Source organism: Suncus etruscus, chromosome 3 (assembly GCF_024139225.1).
Source record: "Suncus etruscus isolate mSunEtr1 chromosome 3, mSunEtr1.pri.cur, whole genome shotgun sequence".
NCBI classification, from domain to species: Eukaryota; Metazoa; Chordata; class Mammalia; order Eulipotyphla; family Soricidae; genus Suncus; species Suncus etruscus.
In genome coordinates this window covers 67,212,543-67,236,551 of record NC_064850.1, presented here as the reverse complement: position 1 = coordinate 67,236,551, position 24,009 = coordinate 67,212,543, and the positions used below count along the sequence as shown (strand labels likewise).

The window sequence follows — 24,009 nt, the reverse complement described above, 5'->3', positions numbered from 1 at the left end:
TGATTATATGATTTTTTCTTTTATTGATTTGGTTTATTATGTTGACTAACTTGTGTATGTTAAACCATCTTTAGATTCCTGGATGAATCCAAATTGGTCATGGTATATGGCTTTTCTGTTTTGTTTTGTTTTTTTGGGTTACACCCGGCCACACTCAGGGGTTACTCCTGGCTCTATGCTCAGAAATCGCTCCTGGCAGGCTCGGAGAACTGTATGGGATGACCTGATTCGAACCACCATCCTTCTGCATGCAAGGCAAATGCCTTGCCACCATGCTATCTCCCAGGCCCCGGTATAGGGCTTTTTTGATGCATTGTTGGATTCTATTTGTTAGTAGTTTGTTAAGGATCTTTGCATCTGAGTTCATTAAGGAAATCAGACTTTAATTTTCTTATTTTATGGTGTCTTTGTTTTTGTTTTCAGGGTAATGTTTGATTCATTGAAACTATTTGGGAGTGCTTTTGTTTCTTTAAAATTCTGGAAGAGTCTGAAAATGATTGGCAGTAGGTCTTTTTTTTTTAAGGTTTAAAAGAATTCACTAGTGAATCCATCTGGGCCTGGGCTTTTGTTTTGGGGAATACTTTTAGTTAGCATTTCCATTTCTTCAGTAGTGGTAAATTTGTTGAGATATTCTATTTAATCTTGATTCAGTCTTGGGAGCTAATAGGAGTCTAAGAATTTATCTGTTTCTTCTAGATTCTCTCATTTTGTGACATAGAGGTTCTCAAAGTAATCTCTGATGATCCTTTGAATTTCTACGGTGTCTACTGTAATTTTCCCCCTTTTGTTTCTAATTTGGTTTATCGGGGTTCTCTCTTTCTTTGGGGATCTTGCTAGTGGCTTATTAATCTTTAATTTTTTCAGAGAACCAACTCTTGGTTTCATTGTTTTCTGGGATTTTAGTTCATTAATTTCTGCTCTACGTATTATTTCCTTCCTCCTGCCTGCCTTTGGCTCATTTTGTTTTTCGTTTTCCAGCTTCTTAAACTGTACAGTTGTTTATGTGGGCCTTTTCTTTCTTTTTGATGAATGCTTTAAGGCTATGAACTTTCATCTGAATACTGCTTTTGCTGTGTCCCAAACATTGTCAGCTGGTAGCTTGTATCCTATTCTCATTTGTTTCCAGGAATCTTTTGCTTTCATCTCTGACTCATTAGTCATTCAGTAACAAACTCTAATTTTTAAGTGTTTGCATTGCTATGCTGTTTGTTTGTTCAGCACAATATCTACCATATGTCAAACCCCTGAATTTAGTGTTTTTGGTTGCATATTTCTAGGGGAAATAGGGATAGGAAAGACATATGCATCTTAATAAATGAGAGATAAAAATGAAGTTTATGGTGTTCTCCAGTGAAAATTATGATGAGTTTGGGGGGCTTTGGTGACACTTTACATGTATTGAGTCATTTTTACTTTTCTATGCATTAAACATTTTATTTATTCCTTAAAATTCTATTCTGAGGTATATAGCATTATTATCACTTTTTTTAAAAATGACCATAACACCATATGAAGTTAGGTGTATTGGGTTTTATAGCTGTTTAGAGTTGTCTGTAAGTGGCTTTTCTAAAATTCTGACATTGGATTCCTCAGAACATCAGGGGAAGAGTGAAAATTTGAAATTATCTGCATAATAAGTAAACACAAAAGCAATGTGACAGATGAGATGCATCATGGAATAGATTTCCTATTATAGAAAAAAAGATACAGAGAAAAACTCTTGCGGCACACCATGTTCAGGAAATACATGGAATTAATAAAGTCAGCAAAGAAGGTATTGCCAGAGAAGTAGAATTTGAGGAAAGTTTGAATGCATATTTTTGCATCAGAAAACTCCAGGCAGGAATCAGCAGGAGAGATTAGATAATTCCCACACTTCACTCTTCCTGATACTGTGAGGAATCAAGTCAGGATTTCAGACAAGGATGAGGTAGCACTTAGGAAGTCATTGGCAATATCAATAGCCTTATGTCAGCAGCAAACTCTTCCTCTAATTGAGAGTTTATTTATACCTCAAAACTCAGCTTAAATCTTTTATAAAGTTTTACCATCATAGATACAAATTCTTTTTCTCTGACTCTTATAGTTATTCGAGCCATATTGATATTACTTATACCGTTTAGTATTAATGTCATTTCTCTGTTGTATTTTGTTTTGTTTTAATTTTTGGCCACACCTGGCAGTGCTCAAGGCTTATTCCTGGTTTTGCACTCAAAAATCACTCCTGGCAGTGCTCAGGGGCCCATGTGGTATGCTGGGGATTGAGCCTGGATTGTCTGCATGCAAGACAAGCACCCTACAAACTATACTATCTCTCTAACCTTATCTAATCCTGTATTTGGGGATCAGAGTTAGAGCTTATATACCAGAATAAGAATGTCACTGTATTTCTTTTCTGGAACAATGGTTTATCATAGAGTAGATACCTTAGTTTGAGTAGAAGCATCCCTTTAATAAGGAGTGGTTTGAATAAGCCTTTTCTGTTAGCAAAGGCATCTATACACATAAAAATAAGTTTCAATTTTGGATTTGTTGCTTCTCTTGCCTAAACAGATAAGAAGTCAGAAGCCACTGTCAACCATTCCAACTCTGAAAGCAAGAGTAGTGTTACGGAGCAGATACCAACACAAGCTCAAAATACCTTCTCTGCCTCTTCTTCTAGGAGAGTGAGTACTTGGAATTAATCTGAATGTTATATTTCCCTTACGACAGTTATTATACAATGAAAACCTTAAAGAAACATTTCTGGGGCTGGACAGATGGCACAAGGAGTAAAGTGCTTGCCCTGCTTGTGGCCAGCTCTGACTCAATTCCCAGCCTTGTATATAGTCAAATTCTTGAAGAATAATAAAGATACTTTTTTTTTCACTTGTATAGTCTTCTATGGTAGCATAACAAAGTATCATTGATTAGGTGGATATACTAGAAAGATTCTTTGGGGTGTGTAGGGTGGACTACAGTGGGCAGTGCTTCGGGCTTAATCCTGGCTCTATGCTCAGGGATGACTCCTGGAGGTGCTCAGGACACCATATACAAGATCAAAGATATTTTTAAAAAATATCTTTAAAAGGATCATAATTTATTGCATATAAGCCAAACACCCTTGTATTACAGAAAGATGCTTTAATTAAATAAGCTACAAAGCTTTCTTGAACATCTTTCAATAATAGAAATTTATTTTTCATAATTCTGGAGTCTAAGATTTAAGATCTTAGCTGGTCCATTTTCTGGTGAGGACTCTCCTGGCTTTCTGGCGGCCACTTCTCACTGTGCCCTCACATTGTGAGAGAAAGAACTTATGTGTTTCTTTTTCTTCTTTAAGACACTAGCCTCACCCACATGAATTCATTTCAACTTTATAAGCTCTGCATGTAGTCACTTGGGAGATAGACCTTCAAATTATGAGTGGGGATAGGTGTAGGGAAGGCACATACAAACATCACATCTCTAAAATTGCCTACAAAGCTATCAAACCACCACCAGGGAAGTTTAGCTAATAGCTTGTTTAGATAGCATAGGATATAGTAGTCTAGGACCAAAGAAATATTGTCCATTGGCCATTTTTTCCATGCTTGAAGTTAAGTATATGTGAAAGTCTTATTGGAGTAGGAAGGTATCTAGTATTCATGTTTTGATGATATTCTTTTGAAGTTTAAAATTTACTTTTATGAATAAAGTGAAGAAATAAAATAAAGCCTATGCTTTATTCATAAGCATAAGGTAGAGAGCAGAGATGGAAAAAACTTGTTAAAGTACCAGCAGCATTTCCTTCTGCAACTTTGCTCATGTCTCTAAGTTGTGGGTTTCTAGGAAAAGTTGAATGGTGACCCTGTGAAAAGTATAAAATCAGTTTGAGATTTAAGTTGATCTGAGTTCTTTGGAATGAAGCTGTTATCAAAGCTTGTAGTTGGACAGATTTTAATGTCATGATTAAGTACCTCACAAATTAGAAAGGCAGGATTATGAAGTCTTATGGAAGTAAACAAAGGGCTTGGTGATTTATTGATTTCTAGGAGCAAGTAGGGAACTATTAGGGAGCAAGTACAAGACAGTCCTCACTCATTAGCCAAGTTTTTATTGTATCCCATATACTATACTGCATCTAGGTGGGACAAAACTTCCTGATTTGTTAAAAAGTGAAAAATATTATAAATACACACATGTACTTACTTGACTTTGCTGTAGCAGTGTTGAAAGGTATTTGCATCATCAGAATCTGGGCTGGAAATAAAAAGCTGACATGATTGCGTTTCTAAAGCTGAGAAAAATAAATAAAAACTATGTACATTCAGATGAGTGAGTAGAGAAGAAAATTGAGTGTTTCTATTGCATTTCTACCACACAGATAGTAAAAGTAGCCGGGCGCCTACCGAACGACTAGTTTCTTCTTGCAGAGGCCCCCCTAAGTCCCAGAAGAGACTATTGGCTGATGATACATCAGTTATACCACAAACTGGTCTTTGTGCTAGTGCTATTCTTTAGTGATTTCCATGTTTTATGACTAAATGAATTCATCAAAGATAGTCCAAGTTTTCTATAAAACTTCCTTTTCTGGTATTAGGATGTTCTTCCTTTCTTTTTCTTTTTATTTATTTATTTTTTGTTTTTGTTTTTGGGCCACACCCAGCGGTGCTCAGGGGTTACTCCTGGCTGTCTGCTCAGAAATAGCTCCTGGCAGGCACGGGGGACCATATGGGACACCGGGATTTGAACCAACCACCTTAGGTCCTGGATCGGCTGCTTGCAAGGCAAACACTGTTGTGCTATCTCTCCGGCCCCTCTTAACTACTTTTTGTTCATTTATTTGTTTGTTTGGGGCTATACCTAGTGATGCTCAGGGTTTACTCCTGGCTCTACATTCAGGAATTACTCCTGGCAGTGGTCAGAGAACCATGGGATACCATGGATTTGATCTGGGTTGACTGCATGCAAAGCAAGCATCCTATCCACTGTACTATTTCTCCAACCCACATTACATAGGGAGAGAAGATAGTGTTTAATTTATCAGAGCAATTCAGTGAGGTAGAAACATTGCATTAAGAATCTGAGGCTATGGGGCCGGAGAGATAGCATGGAGGTAAGGCATTTGCCTTTCATGCAGAAGGTTATCGGTTCAAATCCTGGCGTCCCATATGGTCCCCCATGCCTGCCAGGAGCAATTTGCATGGAGCCAGGAATAACCCCTGAGCACTGCCTGGTGTGATCCAAAAACCACAAAAAAAAAAAAAAAAAAAAAAAATCTGAGGCTAGGACTAGAGAGATAGTACAGCATGCTTGTCTTACATGCAGCTAACCTGAATTTGATCCTTGGCACTCCATATAGCCCTCAAACACAGTCAGGAGTGATCCCTGAACCACAGTCAGGTGTAAGTCTTGAGCACTTCCAGTTGTGGCTCCCAAGTCAAATAGCAATAATAATAGTTGTCGTCATCATCATCATCATCATCATCATCATCATCATCATCATCATTTGAGGGTATTTATGACTCCAAGAAAAAGAAAACCTGAAGATATTTACCAGGTGAGGAAAGGAACATTGGCAGAAAACCTACCATTGAATTTGTTTACTGCCTCATCTTACTTCATTCAACTTTAACTATGTGCAGAAAAGGCAAATAGTCCAAAAAAAAAAAAAAAAGATCATCAGGTTCTATTTGTCTCACAGTACTCCTCCAGCCTTTTTAACAAGCCAGAAGAGTCCAAAGATGAATCTCCTTCTTCTTGGAGACTGGGTCTACGAAAAACTGGCAGCCACAACATGCTGAGTGAAGTGGCCAATTCCAGAGAAGCTCTGCGGGACCGGGGTTCTTCCATCTATCGCTCATCCTCAAGCCCTCGAATTTCTGCTCTGCTGGACAACAAAGATAAGGTACAGTTTAGATGGGCATAGGGAATTCTAAGGCATATTTTTTCATGAAAATTTAATCTCAGGAGCAAAGAAAAAAATTTATAGTCTTTAGTTTGTTCTAGATGTTGAAAGCTTCCCTCCCTTCCTCCCACCTGAAAATTGAACCCAGGGCCTTTTACATGCACTACAAGAATCCTCCTGCTGGACTAGATGCCTGCCCAGTACCAAGTCTTTAAAACAATAGGTATATTGATATTCAAGCAGCTATTTGCCCTCTATTATTTGCTTGGCAAAACACCTCAAAGCAAACACTTTATGAGGCTTAGCTTAGTTTATCCTCCCGCATACTCTTAATGTAGTGCAAAGAACATGAGCCATAAGCATGAAAATTTGAATATGACCTAGAAGATTTCTTTGAACTTATGCCATAATTTATTCTTTGGATGATTATAAGCAATGTTCATTAGTGCACAGTTGGTCCTAGTGAAGCTCACTTAGAAAAAATTTTATTAGTAGTTAAAATTAAAGGTTTTTTTAGTAGTGTGAGCGCAGACTCACTTTCTGAATGGCTTATCTGAGCATTCATCTACGATGAGCTCATTTTTCATTTTTTTGTTTTTGGCTTCAGATTTTATAGGGTTCAATTAATGTTCTGTTCTAGGATCATGGCTGCCTTATAATTTTGTCCTTTTGGTTGATAAATTGTGTTTTTCTAGACTACTCAAGAGGATCAGGTTTATTGGTTGAATTAACTCTGCATATTCCTAAAGAAGCTGCATTTTAAGGAAAAGTTAGTTGGAGGAAGAAATGTTTTGTTTTGTTTTTTTTTTTCAGGAAGGGAAGGGAAGGGGAGGGGAGTAGAGGGAAGGAAGGGAAGGAAAGGAAGGAAAGGAAGGAAGGAAGGAAGGAAGGAAGGAAGGAAGGAAGGAAGGAAGGAAGGAAGGAAGGAAGGAAGGAAGGAAGGAAGGAAGGGGAAAGAGGGAGCAGAGAGCAAAAATACTTTATTTTATTGAGAACTTTAAAGTGGAACTTTTGGTTAATGTTTTTTTCAAGGCGCTCACTCTCTTTCTCTCTCTCTCCTTCCCCACCTGTATGTGGAGTCATTACTTGATCTTACTGTGTTGCTATTTTTTATTAATCAACCTAACTGCTTTGTGAGAAGTATATTTTGTTTTTTTTCTTTAATGGAGAAACATTAAAAACTAGCCTTTGAAATGAATGCTTTCTAAAATATCTCAAATTGGAATTAGTATTGAATCTAGAAATGACATTATCCAAACATCTTAAGTTCTGCTTTTTCACCCAAAATGTTTCACACTGTGTTGATACACAATTACTTTCACACTGTACCTTCACTATACTGTATGTGTTTTAATTTTACAGGAGAAAGAAAACAAAACCTATTTTAGTACACTAGGACCCCGGAGGCTCAACAGTACAAATGACATTGAAGAGAAAGAGAACAGGTAATCTTAATGCAGGCCCAAAGATGGTTTTTTTTTTTTTTTTTTTTTTTTTTTTTTTTTTTTTTGGTTTTTGGGCCACACCCGGTGACGCTCAGGGGTTACTCCTGGCTGTGCGCTCAGAAGTCGCTCCTGGCTTGGGGGACCATATGGGACACCGGGGGATCAAACCGCGGTCCGTCCAAGGCTAGCGCAGGCAAGGCAGGCACCTTACCTCTAGCGCCACTGCCCGGCCCCCAAAGATGGTTCTTTAACACTGCTGGGAACAGAGGTCTTCTGACCATATGTGTATTTCCCATTGGAGAACCAGTGAGGACTATATAATGCCCATTGCACATTATGAGTGATGGTCCTTGTGTTTTCAGTTCACCTCCCAGCCCTTACTCCCTTGCTTTGCTCATTCTTTGCCTTTTGTGTCCAGCTTAGTGATTACTGTCTTAAGGACTACTTTGACCCTACTCAGTGTTGGCAGAGATGGGAGCTTAGGTATTACTCCTGATGGGCTCAGGGAACCCTGTGAGATACCAAGGAATGAGCCTTAGTTGGCCACGTGCAACACAAGCATTCTTTGCTCTGTACTATCTCTTCAACCCCTATGTGTGGTTTGGGTTTATTTTACAGAACCCAGAGGTTCTGTAACAATGAATTCCTGGCTTACTCGTTTCCCAAGTACCTAGTATCAACTCAAGGCCTATATCTGGTTAAAAGTGAAAAATGTTTAGTTGCATCTATCAACTAAAGTTTCTGAGTCAATAAATTTCAAGTCTTCTTTATCAATTAAATATGAATAGAAGGATTTTGAAGTGCTGCTGTGTCTCACAGCAGAACTAGATTTAGAATGTTGCTTTTCAAGGTGTGGTCCTGAGCAAGTAACATTGGTATCACCTGAAAATATGTTAGAAATACACACTCCCAAGACCCACCTTATATGTTTTAAATAACATTTAATAGTCCCCTAAGAATTTTTTTTTGTTTTTGTTTTTTATTTTTTGGGTCACACCCGGTGGTGTTCAGGGGTTACTCCTGGCTGTCTGCTCAGAAATAGCTCCTGGCAGGCACGGGGGACCATATGGGACACCGGGATTCGAACCAACCACCTTTGGTCCTGGATCGGCTGCTTGCAAGGCAAACGCCCTGTGCTATCTCTCCGGGCCTGTCCCCTAAGAATTTATGACTAAAATTAAATCAGTTTTAAAAGAGGAACAAAAATGATCCAAGTAGATAGTACAATGGGTAGGGTACTTGTCTTGCATACAACCATATCTGGAGTGATAAGGGCTATTCCTGACTCTGTGTTCAATCCCCAACACCCCATATGGTTCCCAAAGGCACAGGAGTAAGTCCTAAATACAGTTGGATATGGCCCCAAAACAAACAGAGAAATAAGTCACTTGTTAGTATAAAAGAGTTATTTAAGATTTAGGTACCTAGTAGTTAGAGAAATAACTACACTGAAAACTATCATAACAATGTGAATGAATGAGGGGAATAGAAAGCCTGTCTTGAGTACAGGTGTGGGTGGGGTGGGGAGGAGGGAGATCTGGGAAATTGGTGGTGGGAATCTTGCACTGGTGAAGGGGGTGTTCTTTACATGACTGTTATCATACAACTACAATCATATTTGTAATCACAGTGTTTAAATAAAGATAATTAAAAAAAGATTTAGGTACCTAATAAAACAAGTTGGCTTTGATTTATTTTTTATTTTTGAGGGGGGAACCTCTTTCTGGTGATACTGTGTGGGAAGAACCATGCAGTTCCAGGGATCAAACTTGAATCCTCCAATTCCCCCCAAAAAGAAAGAAAAATGCATATATCTTATTTCTTCAGCAATTAGCCATATTACAGTTTTCCTATTTGGGGGGGCATGTTGGGCCACATCCAACAGTGCTCAGGTCTTACTCCTGACTCTGTGCTAGGAATCACTCCTGGCATGGCTCAGGGGACCATATGGCATGCCAGGAATCAAATCCAGGTGGACTTGATACAGGGCAAGCACTCTCCCTGCTCTCTCTCTCCAGCCCTTACAGTATTCCTTTTTGACTCTTCTCTCCCTCTTTACATTGTATCAGGTACAGAAACTGATGCTAAGAACTAGTATTTGTTTGGTTTTCTTCCATTTTTCCACAGAGAGTCAGCTGTTAACCTGGTGAGGAGCGGCTCCTATAACCGGCCCCTATGGCGGGATGAAGCCAAGGGGAAGGAAACCCCACAGGCCGTCACTCCTACCTGCTATGTGTCAAGCTACTTGAAAAGGTGCCTCAGTGGTGGGAAATGATTGTCCTTTTTGACCATGGTATTGGGTAAAAAATGCATGCTCTGTTATATCCGATTAGCACCACAAAAGTGAATCAAAATGGAATTGCTATTAAATTCCTTGGGGTTAACTTATTGCCCAATTTTAAATTGAAATGTATATTCTTGACTGAATTAAAGTGAATTCATTCTAAATTGTCACCAAAGATAATGAATTTTCCACCCGCTCAGTCCCAGTAAAATTTCACCTAGAAGTGATTTCTAATCACCTCTGAGCAAGACTGGATTTAAATCCCATGTCCAGCTAGTGTTCCTTTTGTATCTGTTATTTCCCATTCTAAATGGGGAGGTGAGGCAGGATTCCTGTAGGGTGGTGAATGGGGAGGGACATGGGGTTGGTTTTGTAGTGCATTTGAAGTAGTTTCATTTTGAAACCTGTTGTTAACTTAGGGACTTGAGTTTTGTTTTTTGTTTTTTGTTTTTGTTTTTTTATGATTTTAATGACCCTCAGATTCATCAAGATGTGAAACTCGCAAGTTTGGTGCAGAGAAGGTACATGGGTTTTCTACCTTTTCTCATCTATTTTCCCCTTTTCTGCAGTTATTTTCTTTGCCACATACCAACGAGCAATTACAGCACTTTTCCCAGAGTCATAAAACTACAAAATGTACTTATTTAGCATCTTAATTTGATCTTTGCTTCTGATATGGAAGAATCTGATTCTCATTGCTTCCTGTCACTTCACTTTCCTAACCCTTCCAACTGTCTCTTTATGCTGTCATTAGACTTTTTGGCAATTGGTTGGCTACCCTTGAATCAGACTTGACCATAGTCTACATGTTTGAGATCAAAACTTATTTTCATTTGCTATGAATAATATAATTAGCTAGGCAGTGTTAGAACATAGGAATTAAAACATCCACTATACCTTTTAATGTGGTTCCTGTCTTTAGGCTCATCTTGTAAGAAAGGGATGAACTTTGAGAGAAGACAGTGAATTTCATGACACAGAAATTACTATACAAATTGGTGTTTTGGTACTAATAAGGCTGTCATCTATCTGTCTTCAAGTCTAGAACCTTAAGTTTATCTAGATGCACTAATGTTCCTCCTTATTGTTAGGTGTAAGAAAAAAATATATTTCTAAGTAAATAGTGTTCCAGATCTAGGGAATAGAGAAAGCCGTCATTCAATTTTTAGGCATGTTGTTATTTTGTGGTGGGTTGTGATATTTTTGTGATCCAAATCATCCACAAATGGACTGACAAATGGCATTTGATCTAATTATGGTGGACAGAAGATAGAGGGACTGCTCTGTCTGTGGTGGCACATAGTAACTATTGAGCACATTTCTGAGCAGAGGTAAAACTAGCTTCAAACCTTGGTTTTCTGAAGATGTTCTTCTTCTATAATCCTAATGTATTTTTTGGTTTTACAAAATCTTATATTATGGTCTTTTGAAAGCAAACAACTCATGGGCTGGAGAAAAAGTACTAGGATAAAGATCATGCCTTACATGTAGCTGACCTTGATTTGATTCTTGTGTCAAATGGTCCCTTTAGCATTGCTGAGTGTGACTCTGGAGGCTCCCAAGTACTGCCAGCGTAACTTGCACAGTTCCTAGCCCCACAGGACCCAGCAACACTGCATCCTTAGATTCTTGCATTGAACTGCTGTTGCAGCAGGCCTAGAGAATCTGAGGGTATCTGGGTCTATTTGGGAGACCAGTGCTCCCCAATAATGGGGGGAAATTAATTACGTGCTATCATTACCAACAAATTTTATTATTATTGGGTTATGCCAAACCTCAGTACACTTTCCATATTCTCTTTATTTTATTTTATTTATTATATATTTATTTATTTTATTATATTTCTCTTTAAGAAAAATTTCTTTAAAATAATAGAGTAGGGGCCAGAGAGATAGCATAGAGGTAAGGCTTTTGCCTTTCATGCAGAAAGACAGTGGTTTGAATCCCAGTATCCAATATGATCTCCCATGCCTGGCAGGGCCGATTTCTGAGCATAGAGCCAGGAGTAACCCCTGATCGATGCCGGGTGTGACTCAAAAACAAAACAACAACAACAACAAACAAACAGAGTAAATGCCTCTTTTCAGAAGGTACTTCAATGCTTCTTTTGGGCACATCACCCTGCCTACAAAACCCCACCCACCCACCCACACTGTGTCATTATAGTTGAGGTGTCTTGTAGTCTACCCCAAATAATTTTTTCTGTAATTCAGTTGGTTCTTACCTGTCTTCAGTTGAATTCAAAATACTGTTTTCTAATGCTTATACATTACTACTTTCTTTGCTTAAGACCTAAGTCCTAGATTCTTAAACAGAGGGTAAGGCACTGGCCTTGTATCCAGCTATCCCACAGTTTTGATCCCTGAGCACCACCAGGAGTAATTCCTGAGTGCAGAGCCAAGAGTAACCACTGATCATTGCTGGGTGTGGCCCAAACAAAACAAAACAAAACAAAACAAAACAAAAAAAGACTTTAAGTTCTCCTAAAGATATTTTTTCCTTTGGATTACATAATTGCTCTTCTCAAAGTAATTTTTTCAGAATTTTTCTTGTATTTATTTTCTTCTCTTTAACTTTCTTTCTTTCTTTCTTTCTTTCTTTCTTTCTTTCTTTCTTTCTTTCTTTCTTTCTTTCTTTCTTTCTTTCTTTCTTTCTTTCTTTCTTTCTTTCTTTCTTTCTTTCTTTCTTTCTTTCTTTCTTTCTTCTTTCTTTTCTTTCTTTCTTTCTTTCTTTTTTTTTTTTTTTTTTTTTTTTTTGGTTTTTGGGCTACACCCAGCGGTGTTCAGGCATTACTCCTGGCTGTTTGCTCAGAAATAGCTCCTGGTAGGCACGGGGGACCAATGGGACACCGGAATTCGAACCAACCACCTTTGGTCCTGGATCGGCTGCTTGCAAGGCAAACGCCACTGTGCTATCTCTCCGGGCCACTCTTTAATTTTCTATCTCAATTTCAATTTTAATTTCAATTAAAAATTTAATTTTCAATTCCCAAACCTTTCTATAGTCTTGATCTTACTTTAGCTTTTGCTACTTCTACATCAGGTAGACATTTGAGGTTGCATGATTTTTTTGCATTGGGATATAATGGGAATTATTTTTATACTCAAGATATTCTATTCCTAATCATTTATCTTAAGCTCTATTAATGTATTCACTCTTGATTTTTCTTGTTCCTTCTTTATATTCCTTCTCTCTTTTGGATGATTGACTCATGTCTGCTTGCTGCCAGTGACCCAGCTCTAGCTGGGTTTGATCACTCTACTTCTCAGTTTTCATACCCTCTCTTTGGGCTACATTCTTTATATGTGCACAATTTTGGTGGGAAGGTGGTGCTGGAAAGTGGTGGGTGGCAGCGTGTCCTGAAGAAAGTGACTGTGTGCTGTTTTGCAGTGCTTCATTTGGTAGAAGTAGTGACCCCACAAGTCCCTACATTTCAGCCAATCGCAATTCATCTTCTGCTACCTCACCCATTACCATTGGTTCATCTACCTCTCAGGGCATCGAGTGGCAACCTGCCTTTTCTTGCCCTGCACCAATCAGTGCAGACACTACTGCATCTGTTCGCCATGGCAGGTAAGGCTTCTTGGAGCCAGTGTGAGTTACAGTCACCAAAGCTAATGCCTCTGGAAAACACGTGTGAACACTAAGCAAAGAGACTTTGTCACTGCAGACACAAGTTTGCATTATAGTGAAAATGTTTGTAACTTAGAGGGTATGAATTTGCTTTGTCTTGTGTTAGCTAGTTACTAATTGCTTATTGAGTAATTATTGGTTACATATCATTGTACTTGGTATTTAGATGTCAGGTTGATATGATTGCTTTTGTCTTTGAAGAACCTTGCCAGGTGTGGTTACAACTTAAAGATCATACTATTGTCAAACATCACCTGTGATACATTCCTCACATAACATTTACTAATTTTTCACTAATTACAATTAGGAAGAGTTTTTATTTAGTCTTTTGGGAGGATGACATAAAATCATGTCAAAAGGAAAAATGAGTTCTTGTTTCAAAAGTCTTCAATAGCCTTCCTGAGGCTCCCAGCCGATGGGAATGGTGTGTTGGGAACAGTTGCTTCTGCTTTCCTCAGTGCAGGAGAAGCAGACACCTTCATCAGTTTAAATTTGATACCGGGCCTTGTCTTCCTGATTTGTAGCTCATCTGAGTAGTAGTAAGGGTCCACTGCAGTTATTCAAGTCCTGCCAGGAATTTAGCTGTGATTTTAACCATGATGGGGGTTGGTGTGCTCAGGGAGACCTGGAGACACTACCATTGATGTTCAACCAGTTGGGTTGAATGGTTTAATGCACAGTCTAGAGGATGCATCATGGCTCAGGCCTTGTGATGCCCTGGGACCACCTGAACTACATCCATTGGTCCTTGGGGGCCATGTAATGCTGACATCAAATAGGTTCATGTGCCCCTGACCCGTCTAGCTCCCTGTTTTTGTTTTGTTTTTATAGGTTTCTTCTTAAAAAGTTCCTCCTTGCCTTTTCTTTGTTGTTGTTTTGAGAACTAAGGGTTTCACACATTTGTTTGTGGGCACTGGAGATGTGTTACTGAGGACCCAGACCTTCAGGAGTGCACTTGGACAGGTGGATGGTGCCAGGGATTGAACTCATAATCTGCTCCCTATTAGAGAGGTGCTCTAGCACAGAGTTTTAACTGCATTTTTTTATTCTTGGTGTGTGGTCAGGCATGTTTGTTTAGGGGTATGGCAATGTGAAACCTATTTTTAATTATTTCCTCCAAAATGTTACTGATGATAGTGTTGTTGTAAGAGTACCACTGATAGTGGTACTTGTTTGTTATTGTCAGTGTATTAGATTTCCTTCCCTAAAATAAATGATTATGTATTTGACTAGGAGGGATAGACCAAGGATGGGTTATTTACAATAATACTGTGTAATTGTATAGGAATATATTATATAATAGTTCAATTGCTCTAGCAGAAGGACAGGCTTATGCTAAGTCATTAATATAACACAATATAATTATATAAATGTATTAGATCTTCATACTAATCCATTTGGATAGACAGGGCAGATATTACCCTCAAATGGAAAAAATGGTATGTGATTGACTATTAAGAGCTAACACTGGGGGAAAATATTAATAGCCACCATTTGTTAAATTCTGTTACGTGCCAGGCATTAAGTTATGTACATAACATAAATTATATTGGGATTTGGTTTACTCACACATAACAATAAATTCAAAGATTAAAGTATGAAATATACAAAGGTTTGTTCTTTCTCTGTCTTTTAATAAAGTCCTGATATAGGTAGGCGAAAACATTAAAAAACACAGATTTGGGGCTGGTGAAGTGGCACTAGAGGTAAGGTGTTTGCCTTGCAAGCGCTAGCCAAGGAAGGACCGCGGTTCGATCCCCCGGCATCCCATATGGTCTCTCCAAGCCAGGGGCAATTTCTGAGCGCTTAGCCAGGAGTAACCCCTGAGCATCAAATGGGTATGGGCCCAAAACAAAACAAAAAAAAAGCACAGACTTCTTTCACTTTTCTGCTCAGATTTTGGTTTAGTCCTTGAGTTTCCTTGGATCTAGAATATCTGCTGAAGACTGGCCATCATGGCCACAGTCAGCATCAAAGGAAGAGGATATGGGGGAATACAAGAGGGAATTTGAACTGAGATTTTTCTCAGAAGCATTGATTTTCTTCTTTTATATTTCTGGCTACCTCTCTCAGTCAGGAAGACTTGAAAAGTGTAGATATTACTTTATTGTTATATTAGAATTTATTTTTTATTAGAAATGTCTTGGGGTTTGGGAGCTATACCTAGGGGTGCTTTGGAACACTTTCAGCCATACTTGGAGGACCATACTGTGCTGTGAATTGAACAGGAATTGACTTATGTAAGGCAAATGCCTTAACCCCCTGTAGTATAATTCCAATTCAGAAAGTGTTTTTTTATATTTATATTTTTATTTTTGGGTCACTCTGGTAATGCTCATAGGTAATGCTCATAGATTGCTCCTGACTCTGCACTCAGGAATTGCTTCTGTCAGTGCTTGGGGGACCATATGGTTGGTTGAGGATCAAATAGGCTGGCCATGTGCAAGGCAAGCACCCTCTCTACCAGTGGTCCTCAAACTATGGTCCACAGGTCACATATTGTATTTGTTCCCATTTTGTTTCTTCACTTCAAAATAAGATATATGCAGTGTGCATAGGAATTTGTTCATAGTTTTTGTTTTTACTATAGTCCCTCCCTTCAACGGTCTGAAGGTCTTTAAAAAGTTTGAGGACCACTGCTCCACTACACTATTGTTCCACTACCCAGAAAATGTTTTGTTTTGTTTTTTTTAAATAGGTACACCATTACTACCAATAATAGCTAAATTTTGTTAGTAAGGAAGAGAAGGAGAATGAGTATAAATTAGCTAGCTAGTTCTGTACACTTAAATTATATATGATCTCATGAAGGGTCGGTCTTCTAATGTATGAAATATGATTTATCTTATAGATAAGGAAATTGAGAACAAAAGCTTAATCATTTGGGGGACCAAAGCCCCCCAAATCCATATAGTTGCTATGGAACTATGGCAGAACTAAACCTAGATTTGTCTATTTTCAAGCTCTTATCTGTTTCATTATTTTATTGCCACTGTGATTATGTCTTATTCTGGGCATTTTAGTATGTGTTCTGCATACATTATTTTTCCACCCTGAATTTTAAGACATTGCAATTCCCATTTTATGAAAGAAGAAATCAGAGAGGTTAAGCTGGCATAAGCTGCCTCAATTGTTTTCAAAGCCTCTGAGTCCATTCTGGAGCCTTCTACTTGTAAAATCATACCTTGCTTCAGAATAAAAGTCCTGTTATGTGATTTAATAAAATAAAACCCCTGGCATACAGAGATCAAACTGTTATTTACCAAATTTAATTTTAGGTCAGATTTTGATGCATAGTTTTGCTAATTTAACTAGTGTGTCTGAGCCTCATATATCTCGTGTGTCTAGGGAATTACTTCCCTTCATTTTTTTTAAATTAAAGAATGAATGTAAAATTTTACCTTTTATGTGAGTCATTAATTGTCTCTAGAGAAGTAGTTGTAATTTTCAGATTACACTTCAAACTTTTATTTATTTGCTTCTAGGTACCATATTTAGATTTTATGAATTATTTCTTGCTGATTCTGATAATGTGACTATTTGAAAATGATCTTGTAAACAGTATGGTTAGTACTTGTGAATATGTGAAAAAAGAAAAACAACCATATTTTTAGCAATTTATATTTTCATTGCTTTCCCCATCTCTGCAACAATCAATTTTGGATCTTTGTTACCCCAGCAACAAACTAACATCACAAATTATAGCTTTTTGGGTGGAGAGCCAATGGTTGCTATCAACTCTTTGTTAAGAAACAAAGATCTTGTTTTCATGTAAAGGAGTCTAATTATATAGCTTGTTGCTGTCAGGAAGCCTGTGATTAAGTTTACATATAGAAGCCTTCAAGTTTGGGAGTCTCTTTTTTATGTTTTGCAGTTGCAAACATAGACAAGTGGGCATGTAGTTAAAGGAGAGAGCAGTTGCTGCATTAGTTGAGGGAGAACTAGTCCCACTGCGGCTGTATGTATTTATCAGATATCTCTGGCTAATCCGAGAAGATGGTTATAGGCTGAGGGCTATCACGGAGCCTCTCGCTGCTCTGTGAATTAAGGGCCGGGAAATCTAATATCGTAAGTGATTTTAGTATTGTTTTCATGTGTGGAGAGCCCTGTCTCTGTGTGCATGTGTGGAGACCAGATGGTATTTCAGAGTCACTTCAAGAACTCTTACATATGTCACTAGTTAATTTGCCTGTGTAACAGCTTTTATTTAATTAATTAATTTAAAAGCTCACACTCCCCCCAAACAATTTCTTGTGAATGTAAACTCCTTAGCCAGAGTATATGAGATTGAATATTTAATCATATTTGTCTATGATTTAAGGATTGAGATTTAAAAAACAAACTAACAAACAAAAAAAAAACCCCACTCTTCTGCCGGGACAGTGAGCTCAAAGGACTCAGTCCATGCTTTGCATGCTAGGGTCTCAAATGCCATCCCCTCTTTGGCCATGTTCCCTAAGCACTGCCAAGAGTGAGCCCTGGGTAGAGCCAGCTGCAGCCCCTAAACACAGCCAAATGTGGCTTCATCCTCCCCCAAATAATAATGATAATAATTTAAAAAACCAAAGCCAACACATTTTAAGCAAGCTAATTCTCCAATTAAATCTCTACTGAGCAATCTGTCTCTGCCAATGCTTTGTTGTATAGCCTGCCTGATCATTCTTTCTCCTTGTATTCTTTCTCTTTTCCCCCCTCAGGTCTCCTTACAAATCCCAGGCTGACTCAACTGCAGAGAAAACAGTAGACAATGTCTCTTCTAGCACCCCGCTCTGTGTAATCACCAACCGCCCTCCGCCTAGTACTGCCAATGGGGTTACAAGTGCCACTGTGCTCTCCACTCCTGAGACGGACTCTGTGGAAGCCAAGGAGAGAAGGAGGTATGTTATGTGCTGAATTCCTTGTCTTTTTTTTTCTTTTTGCAAATAAAAGGGTCTTTATTTGCCACCTTGAAAATCTAAAATTTATGGGAAAAGTCTTTGTCTTACTTTTATGGTCTGGTATTTTGAATATGAGTCTTCACTGTTTCTGACCTTTTGGCATAAGATATAGTATCTTATGGATCTAGGCATAGATAGCTCTTCTCTCTTTGTCTTTTGCCAAACCTTCCTGACACGTATTTCCCATTCTGTGAGGGAGAACCTGAAGTGCAGAGAAGGACGTTCATTTTGTTCTGGGAAGTCAGATTTTCCTAGCAGCAAAGAAAAGAAACAGTGTGATAAAAGGTGCAGAAAACTAGAACTAGGCTACACATTTGACTTGATTTAAGGAGAATGCCAGAAAAGGAAGTGAAACATAAATGATGGTATGCTAGAAGAACATTAACTGACTATTCTGCAGCTTCTCAAATGGAAAATTATGAGAGAGTACTCAGACATCGACAAAGAAATTAAAGATAGAATCCAAGAAGTTTTTTATTGTCAGCATTAAGAAATCTTGAAATTGGGGCCGGGAAGGTGGCGCTACAGGTTAGGTGTCTGCCTTGCAAGCGGATGGACCGCGGTTCGATCCCCCGGTGTCCCATATGGTCCTCCCAAGCCAGGGGTGATTTCTGAGCACATAGCCAGGAGTAACCCCTGAGCGTCAAACGGGTGTGGCCCAAAAACCAAAAAAAAAAAAAAAAAAAAAAGAAATCTTGAAAGATGTAGACTAAGTCAAAAGGGCCTTTTTTTTTTCCTGCTTGTAAAATAAATGGGATAGAAAAATAGAATGTATTTTATTTGGGAGTTTCAAATTTACTTTAAAACCAGGCTATCAATCCCTTCACCCTACACACAGAGAGACATGCTTTTTTTAATATAATAATCTTTTCAAGCCACACCCAGTTGGTACTTGGGGACTATTCCTGGCAGGTGATAAAGGGACCATACTGTGCTGGGATTGAGCACAGAGCTCCTATGTGCAGAGTATGTGCTCCAACCTTTGGAACTATTGCTCTGGCCCTAGTAATATATTTAAGGCAAGAGAGTTAATAAAAACTTAGACCATATATTCATGACTCATCCACAAGTCAATTTTAGATGATTTTCATCATCTGAAAAAGAAATCTCAAATCCTTTAGCTATTATCTTTCCCATCTCCCCATTTCACCTTAGGCCTAATCAGTCAGGGTCTTTCTGTCTCTGTAGAGGTGCCAGTTCTGGACCTGGCAGATAAATGAGACCAGCATGTAGCTTTTTAAAAGTGGCTTCTTTCTCTTAGGATTATGTTGTCAAGGTTCATTCATGTGAGTTGTAGCATGTGTCAGTACTTTTTTATTTTTCATGGCCAAATGCTATTTCATTGTGTGCATATAACTCATTTTCTTTGTCAATCATGTTGGTGGACATTTGAGTTATTTTCCACCTTTTGATTGTTATGTAATGTTACTATAGACATTTACATACAAGTTTTAGTGTAAACATGTTTCTCTATTAGTACACATCTCTATTTCTCTTGGACATGTGCACACTTGTGCATGCACATGAGCACATATACCTAGAGTAGAATTGTTGGGCTATATCGGTTGGAAGGATTTTATTTGTTTTTGGCCATACCCAACCGTGCTGAAAATTTACTCCTGGCTTTCAGTTCAGAGATCACTCCTGGCTGTATTCAAGGAACTATATGTGGTATTGGGGCATGAACTATGTATGGTTGGCCACTTGCAAGGCAGTATTTTGTACCATCTCACTGACCCATCACTAGAAGATTTAAATCCAAAGTAAAAAGATATAATTCACTTTATTCTTAAATTCTGGATATTGCATATGAATTTGATTAGCGAAGAGCATATAAGTGTGTGAGATGACCAGCAAGGCCCATTGCAGAGGGAAGGTGCATAGGCGAGAACAGAGTCATTCACTGAGAGAGAGTGGTAAAGAGATGGGTAAAGTTTGGAGCAACAGTACAGCAGGTAGGGTACTTGCCTTGCATGCATGCCATGCCTCCTTGTCCGTACACTTCAGGGAAGTTCTCCGGGTCTCCAGGAAAGTGTGTGCAGGATTCAGCGAAGGAAGGAGACACACTCAGTTGTTGTGGTGGATCATAATTCTGTGTCTGTCTATTGAATGCTACAGGGTGTATTTAAACATGAATTTTACTTGTGAAAGACTGCCTACCTCTGCTTTTTTGCAAGGTTAAAAAAATTGTACTTTTTTGTTAGCAACAAGCTTATCAGTACATACTGTTTGATCTATAAATTTCTTCACAACAGTTAATTCACAGGCCAAATCTTCTGAATAATAAGTTTCAATTAAAAGACAGAGGGGAGTTGAGCCAGAGATATCTCTGGTATCTAAAGGCAAACTTCAACATCTCAAAGGATTTTACTCCTAGGCTGGACTTGGTTGTCAATTCTGATATAAATTAAAAGATTAACAGGCTTGCCAGGTGTTCCTACAAAGGGCTCCTTTCATCTGAGCAGAATATCGTTTAAAAAACTAACTTTATTTTGAGAATTACAAAGTCATTTTTATGTTTCTCTTGATGCTGATTTTCCCAGGTAAAGTAATATGTAATCAAAGCCATATTTGTATGTACTAATTTTTGTCATCTGAACGTAAACATTTACTTTCTATATACATACTTTGCACAATATACTATACATACTATATACATACTTTGCACAATATACTATACATACTATATACATACTTTGCACAATAGCAAGGAGATTTTTATTGGGCCAAATATATGTTTGCAACTATTGTTTGAAACTTACTAAGCTTGAGAAATACCACTCTTACTTTTCAAGAAAGCAACCTATCTTTGAGGTCTTTTCTCAGCCATCTGCACTGGGGGAGCATGGTGGGCCTTTTGATTTTAACTTTTCTTAAATTATGGTGTCAGTACATGCAGCTGACCTGGATTTAATCCCTGGCACCTCATATGGTTGCCTGAGCTTTCCAGGAGTGATTCCTGAGTATAACTAAGTGTGCCTCCTCTCCCCCCACCCCCCCAAAAAAGAGAAGAGATAGAAAAAAAGGCTCAAATATTTTTTAGAATTGTCTGGCAGTGTGGTAGATGACATTTTCAAGGACCTCTTTTCCTTTATAAATGTAGGAAAGTATAGTTAGTTGAGCTTAAAAAATGAATAGCTTGAGTTGTCCAGCATTCAAATAAAATAAAATCTATGTAGTAGACTGAGGAGTTTGGACACACATTTCAATGCCATGTGTGAGTGAAGGAAGCATGGTTTGAACCTGACCAAACAGGGAACTGTGGCCAAGAATCTGCATAAAGCTGGAATTTCCAAAGGACTGCCAGTCACGAACAGGATAATTTTTTTTTTTTTTTTTTTTGGGTTTTTGGGCCACACCCGGTGATGCTCAGGGGTTACTCCTGGCTATGCGCTCAGAAGTCGCTCCTGGCTTGGGGGACCATATGGGATGCCGGGGGATCGAACCGCGGTCCGTCCGAGGCTAGCGCAGGCAAGGCAGGCACCTTACCATTAGCGCCACCGCCCAGCCCCACGAACAGGATAATTTTTCCAAAGAAGTACTCTTCAAGCATTTGGTTAGGAATAGAGAAAACTCTTGTGGGAAATTTTTTTTTTTTTTGGTTTTTGGGCCACACCCAGTAACGCTCAGGGGTTACTCCTGGCTATGTGCTCAGAAGTTGCTCCTGGCTTGGGGGACCATATGGGACACCGGGGGATCGAACCGCGGTCCGTCCAAGGTTAGCGCAGGCAAGGCAGGCACCTTACCTTTAGCGCCACCGCCCGGCCCCTCTTGTGGGAAATTTTTATTACTTATATAGTTTGGATATTTAACAGAGAAGTTAGATGTAAATCCTGGAGCCATAGAATTGCAAGTTTCAAATCACCTTAAAGAAATACATCTAGGGGCCGGAGAGATAGCATGGAGGTAAGGCATTTGCCTTTCATGCAGGATGGTGATTCGAATTCTGGCATCCCATGTGGTCCCCTGTGCCTGCCAGGGGCAATTTCTGAGCGTAGAGCCAGGAGTAACCCCTGAGTGCTGCCAGATGTGACCCCCCCCTCAAAAAAAAAAAACATCTAGGGGCCGGAGAGATAGCGCAGCGGTATTTGCCTTGCAAACAGCTGATCCAGGACCTAAGGTGGTTGGTTCGAATCCCGGCGTCCCATATGGTCCCCCATGCCTGCCAGGAACTATTTCTCAGCCAATAGCCAGGAGTAAACCCTGAGCACCACTGGTTGTGGCTCAAAAACCAAAAATAAAACATCTAGGGGCCGGAGAGATAGATAGAATGGAGGTATGGCATTTGTCTTGCATGCAGAAGGACGGTGGTTCAAATCTTGGCGTCCCATATGGTCCTCCGAGCCTGCCAGAAGCAATTTCTGAGTGTAGAACCAGGAATAACCCTTGAGCGCTGCTGGGTATGATAAAAAACCAAAACCAAAACCAAAAAAAAAAAAGAAGAAGCACATCTACAGCCAAGGACTAAGAGAGTTTTTAAAAACAATTTCCTACCAAAGATGAGTCCACAAATAATTTATAAATGCTGACATTGATGCATCACAAGGAAGAGTTAATACATGCAGGTACTAAGATATTCATAAATGCAACCAACTTGTGGTAGTTTCATTATTTATGTATTTGGAGGTCTTCCCTAGCACTGCTCAGGGGACATGGGACCTACTCCTAGTGCTATTCAGTTTGACTGCAGACTGGGCTGTTCAGTGGTTGCACCCAGTGATGTGGTGCTTCAGGGCCAATAGAGTCACATCATGCAGTGCCAGGACCTTAATTTGGTGTCAGGGATTAATCCGAAGGCTTCCACATGTCAGGCATTGCTCCATCGCAGAGCTATATCGCTGGTCCCTTAAATGGAATTTTAAAATTGAATCACCATGGGTTTACATGACTATAGAACTTCAGGATTATGTAAATTTTTGGGCCACACCCGGCAGTGCTCAGGGGTTACTCCTGGCTGTCTGCTCAGAAATAGCTCCTGGCAGGCACGGGGGACTATACGGGACACCGGGATTCCGAACCAACCACCTTTGGTCCTGGATCAGCTGCTTGCAAGACAAACGCCGCTGTGCTATCTCTCTGGGCCCAGGATTATGTAATTTTTGAAAGCATAACAAACTTCACACTATTTCAGTTGATAACTATTAGAAGTAGCCAGCTATTTTAAAAATAGGCATACCTGTAGTTATGTGAATGAATCAATAATGGTCCTGAACACATAAACATTTTATAATATTGTATCTAACATGTTAAGTCCTACTTAGATATAGGTCATCTAATAAGGCTATGAGGGACTGTTGTGTGCGAGGCACAGAAAGGTGTTAAGGATAAAAGGCAAAGAAAATCATTCTTTAAACCTCATAGGAGCTTAATGTATATGTTGTGAGAAGATAGCCAAGCAAATCAAATATGACAATACAGTTACCAAGGCTAGACTGGAGCTCAGTAGAAGGGCACTTGCCTTGCATATGTATCTCCTTAGATTTGATCCCAGCACTACAACAAAAGATATTGTCCTGATCATTGTTATGTGTTATGATAAATAGGTTTTCTGTGAGACCACAGAGTTGGGAAATCTAAGTTAGACTGAGGAGGATGGCAGAAAGGTGGATCACAGGGAGTGACTATTGTTGAATTTTGAAAAGTATCTAGGAGTTTTCATTTGTTTGTTTGTTTTTGGAGGGAGGTCACACCGGGAGGCACCAAGGATTACTCCTGGCTCTATGGGAGGCACTCAAGGATTACTCCTGGCTCTATGCTCAGAAATCGCTCCTGGCAGGCTCGGGGGACCTATGGGATGCCAGGATTTGAACCACCGTCCTTCTGCATGCAAGGCAAATGCCC

General features: G+C 39.1%; 1 protein-coding gene across 2 annotated transcripts in view; it reads left to right on the top strand.

Annotated features, from left to right (window-relative positions):
• Positions 1–24,009, top strand: part of PPP1R12B (protein phosphatase 1 regulatory subunit 12B) — a 254,079-nt gene that overhangs the window by 95,745 nt on the left and 134,325 nt on the right. The window contains exons 9-14 of one of the 2 annotated variants that reach the window (XM_049770621.1): positions 2,554–2,666; positions 5,666–5,869; positions 7,232–7,314; positions 9,442–9,567; positions 12,989–13,171; positions 17,929–18,108. In XM_049770621.1, the coding sequence (XP_049626578.1) occupies positions 2,554–2,666; positions 5,666–5,869; positions 7,232–7,314; positions 9,442–9,567; positions 12,989–13,171; positions 17,929–18,108 (889 nt within the window). The remainder of the gene's footprint in view (positions 1–2,553; positions 2,667–5,665; positions 5,870–7,231; positions 7,315–9,441; positions 9,568–12,988; positions 13,172–17,928; positions 18,109–24,009) is intronic. The other variant, XM_049770622.1, reaches the window with a different exon arrangement.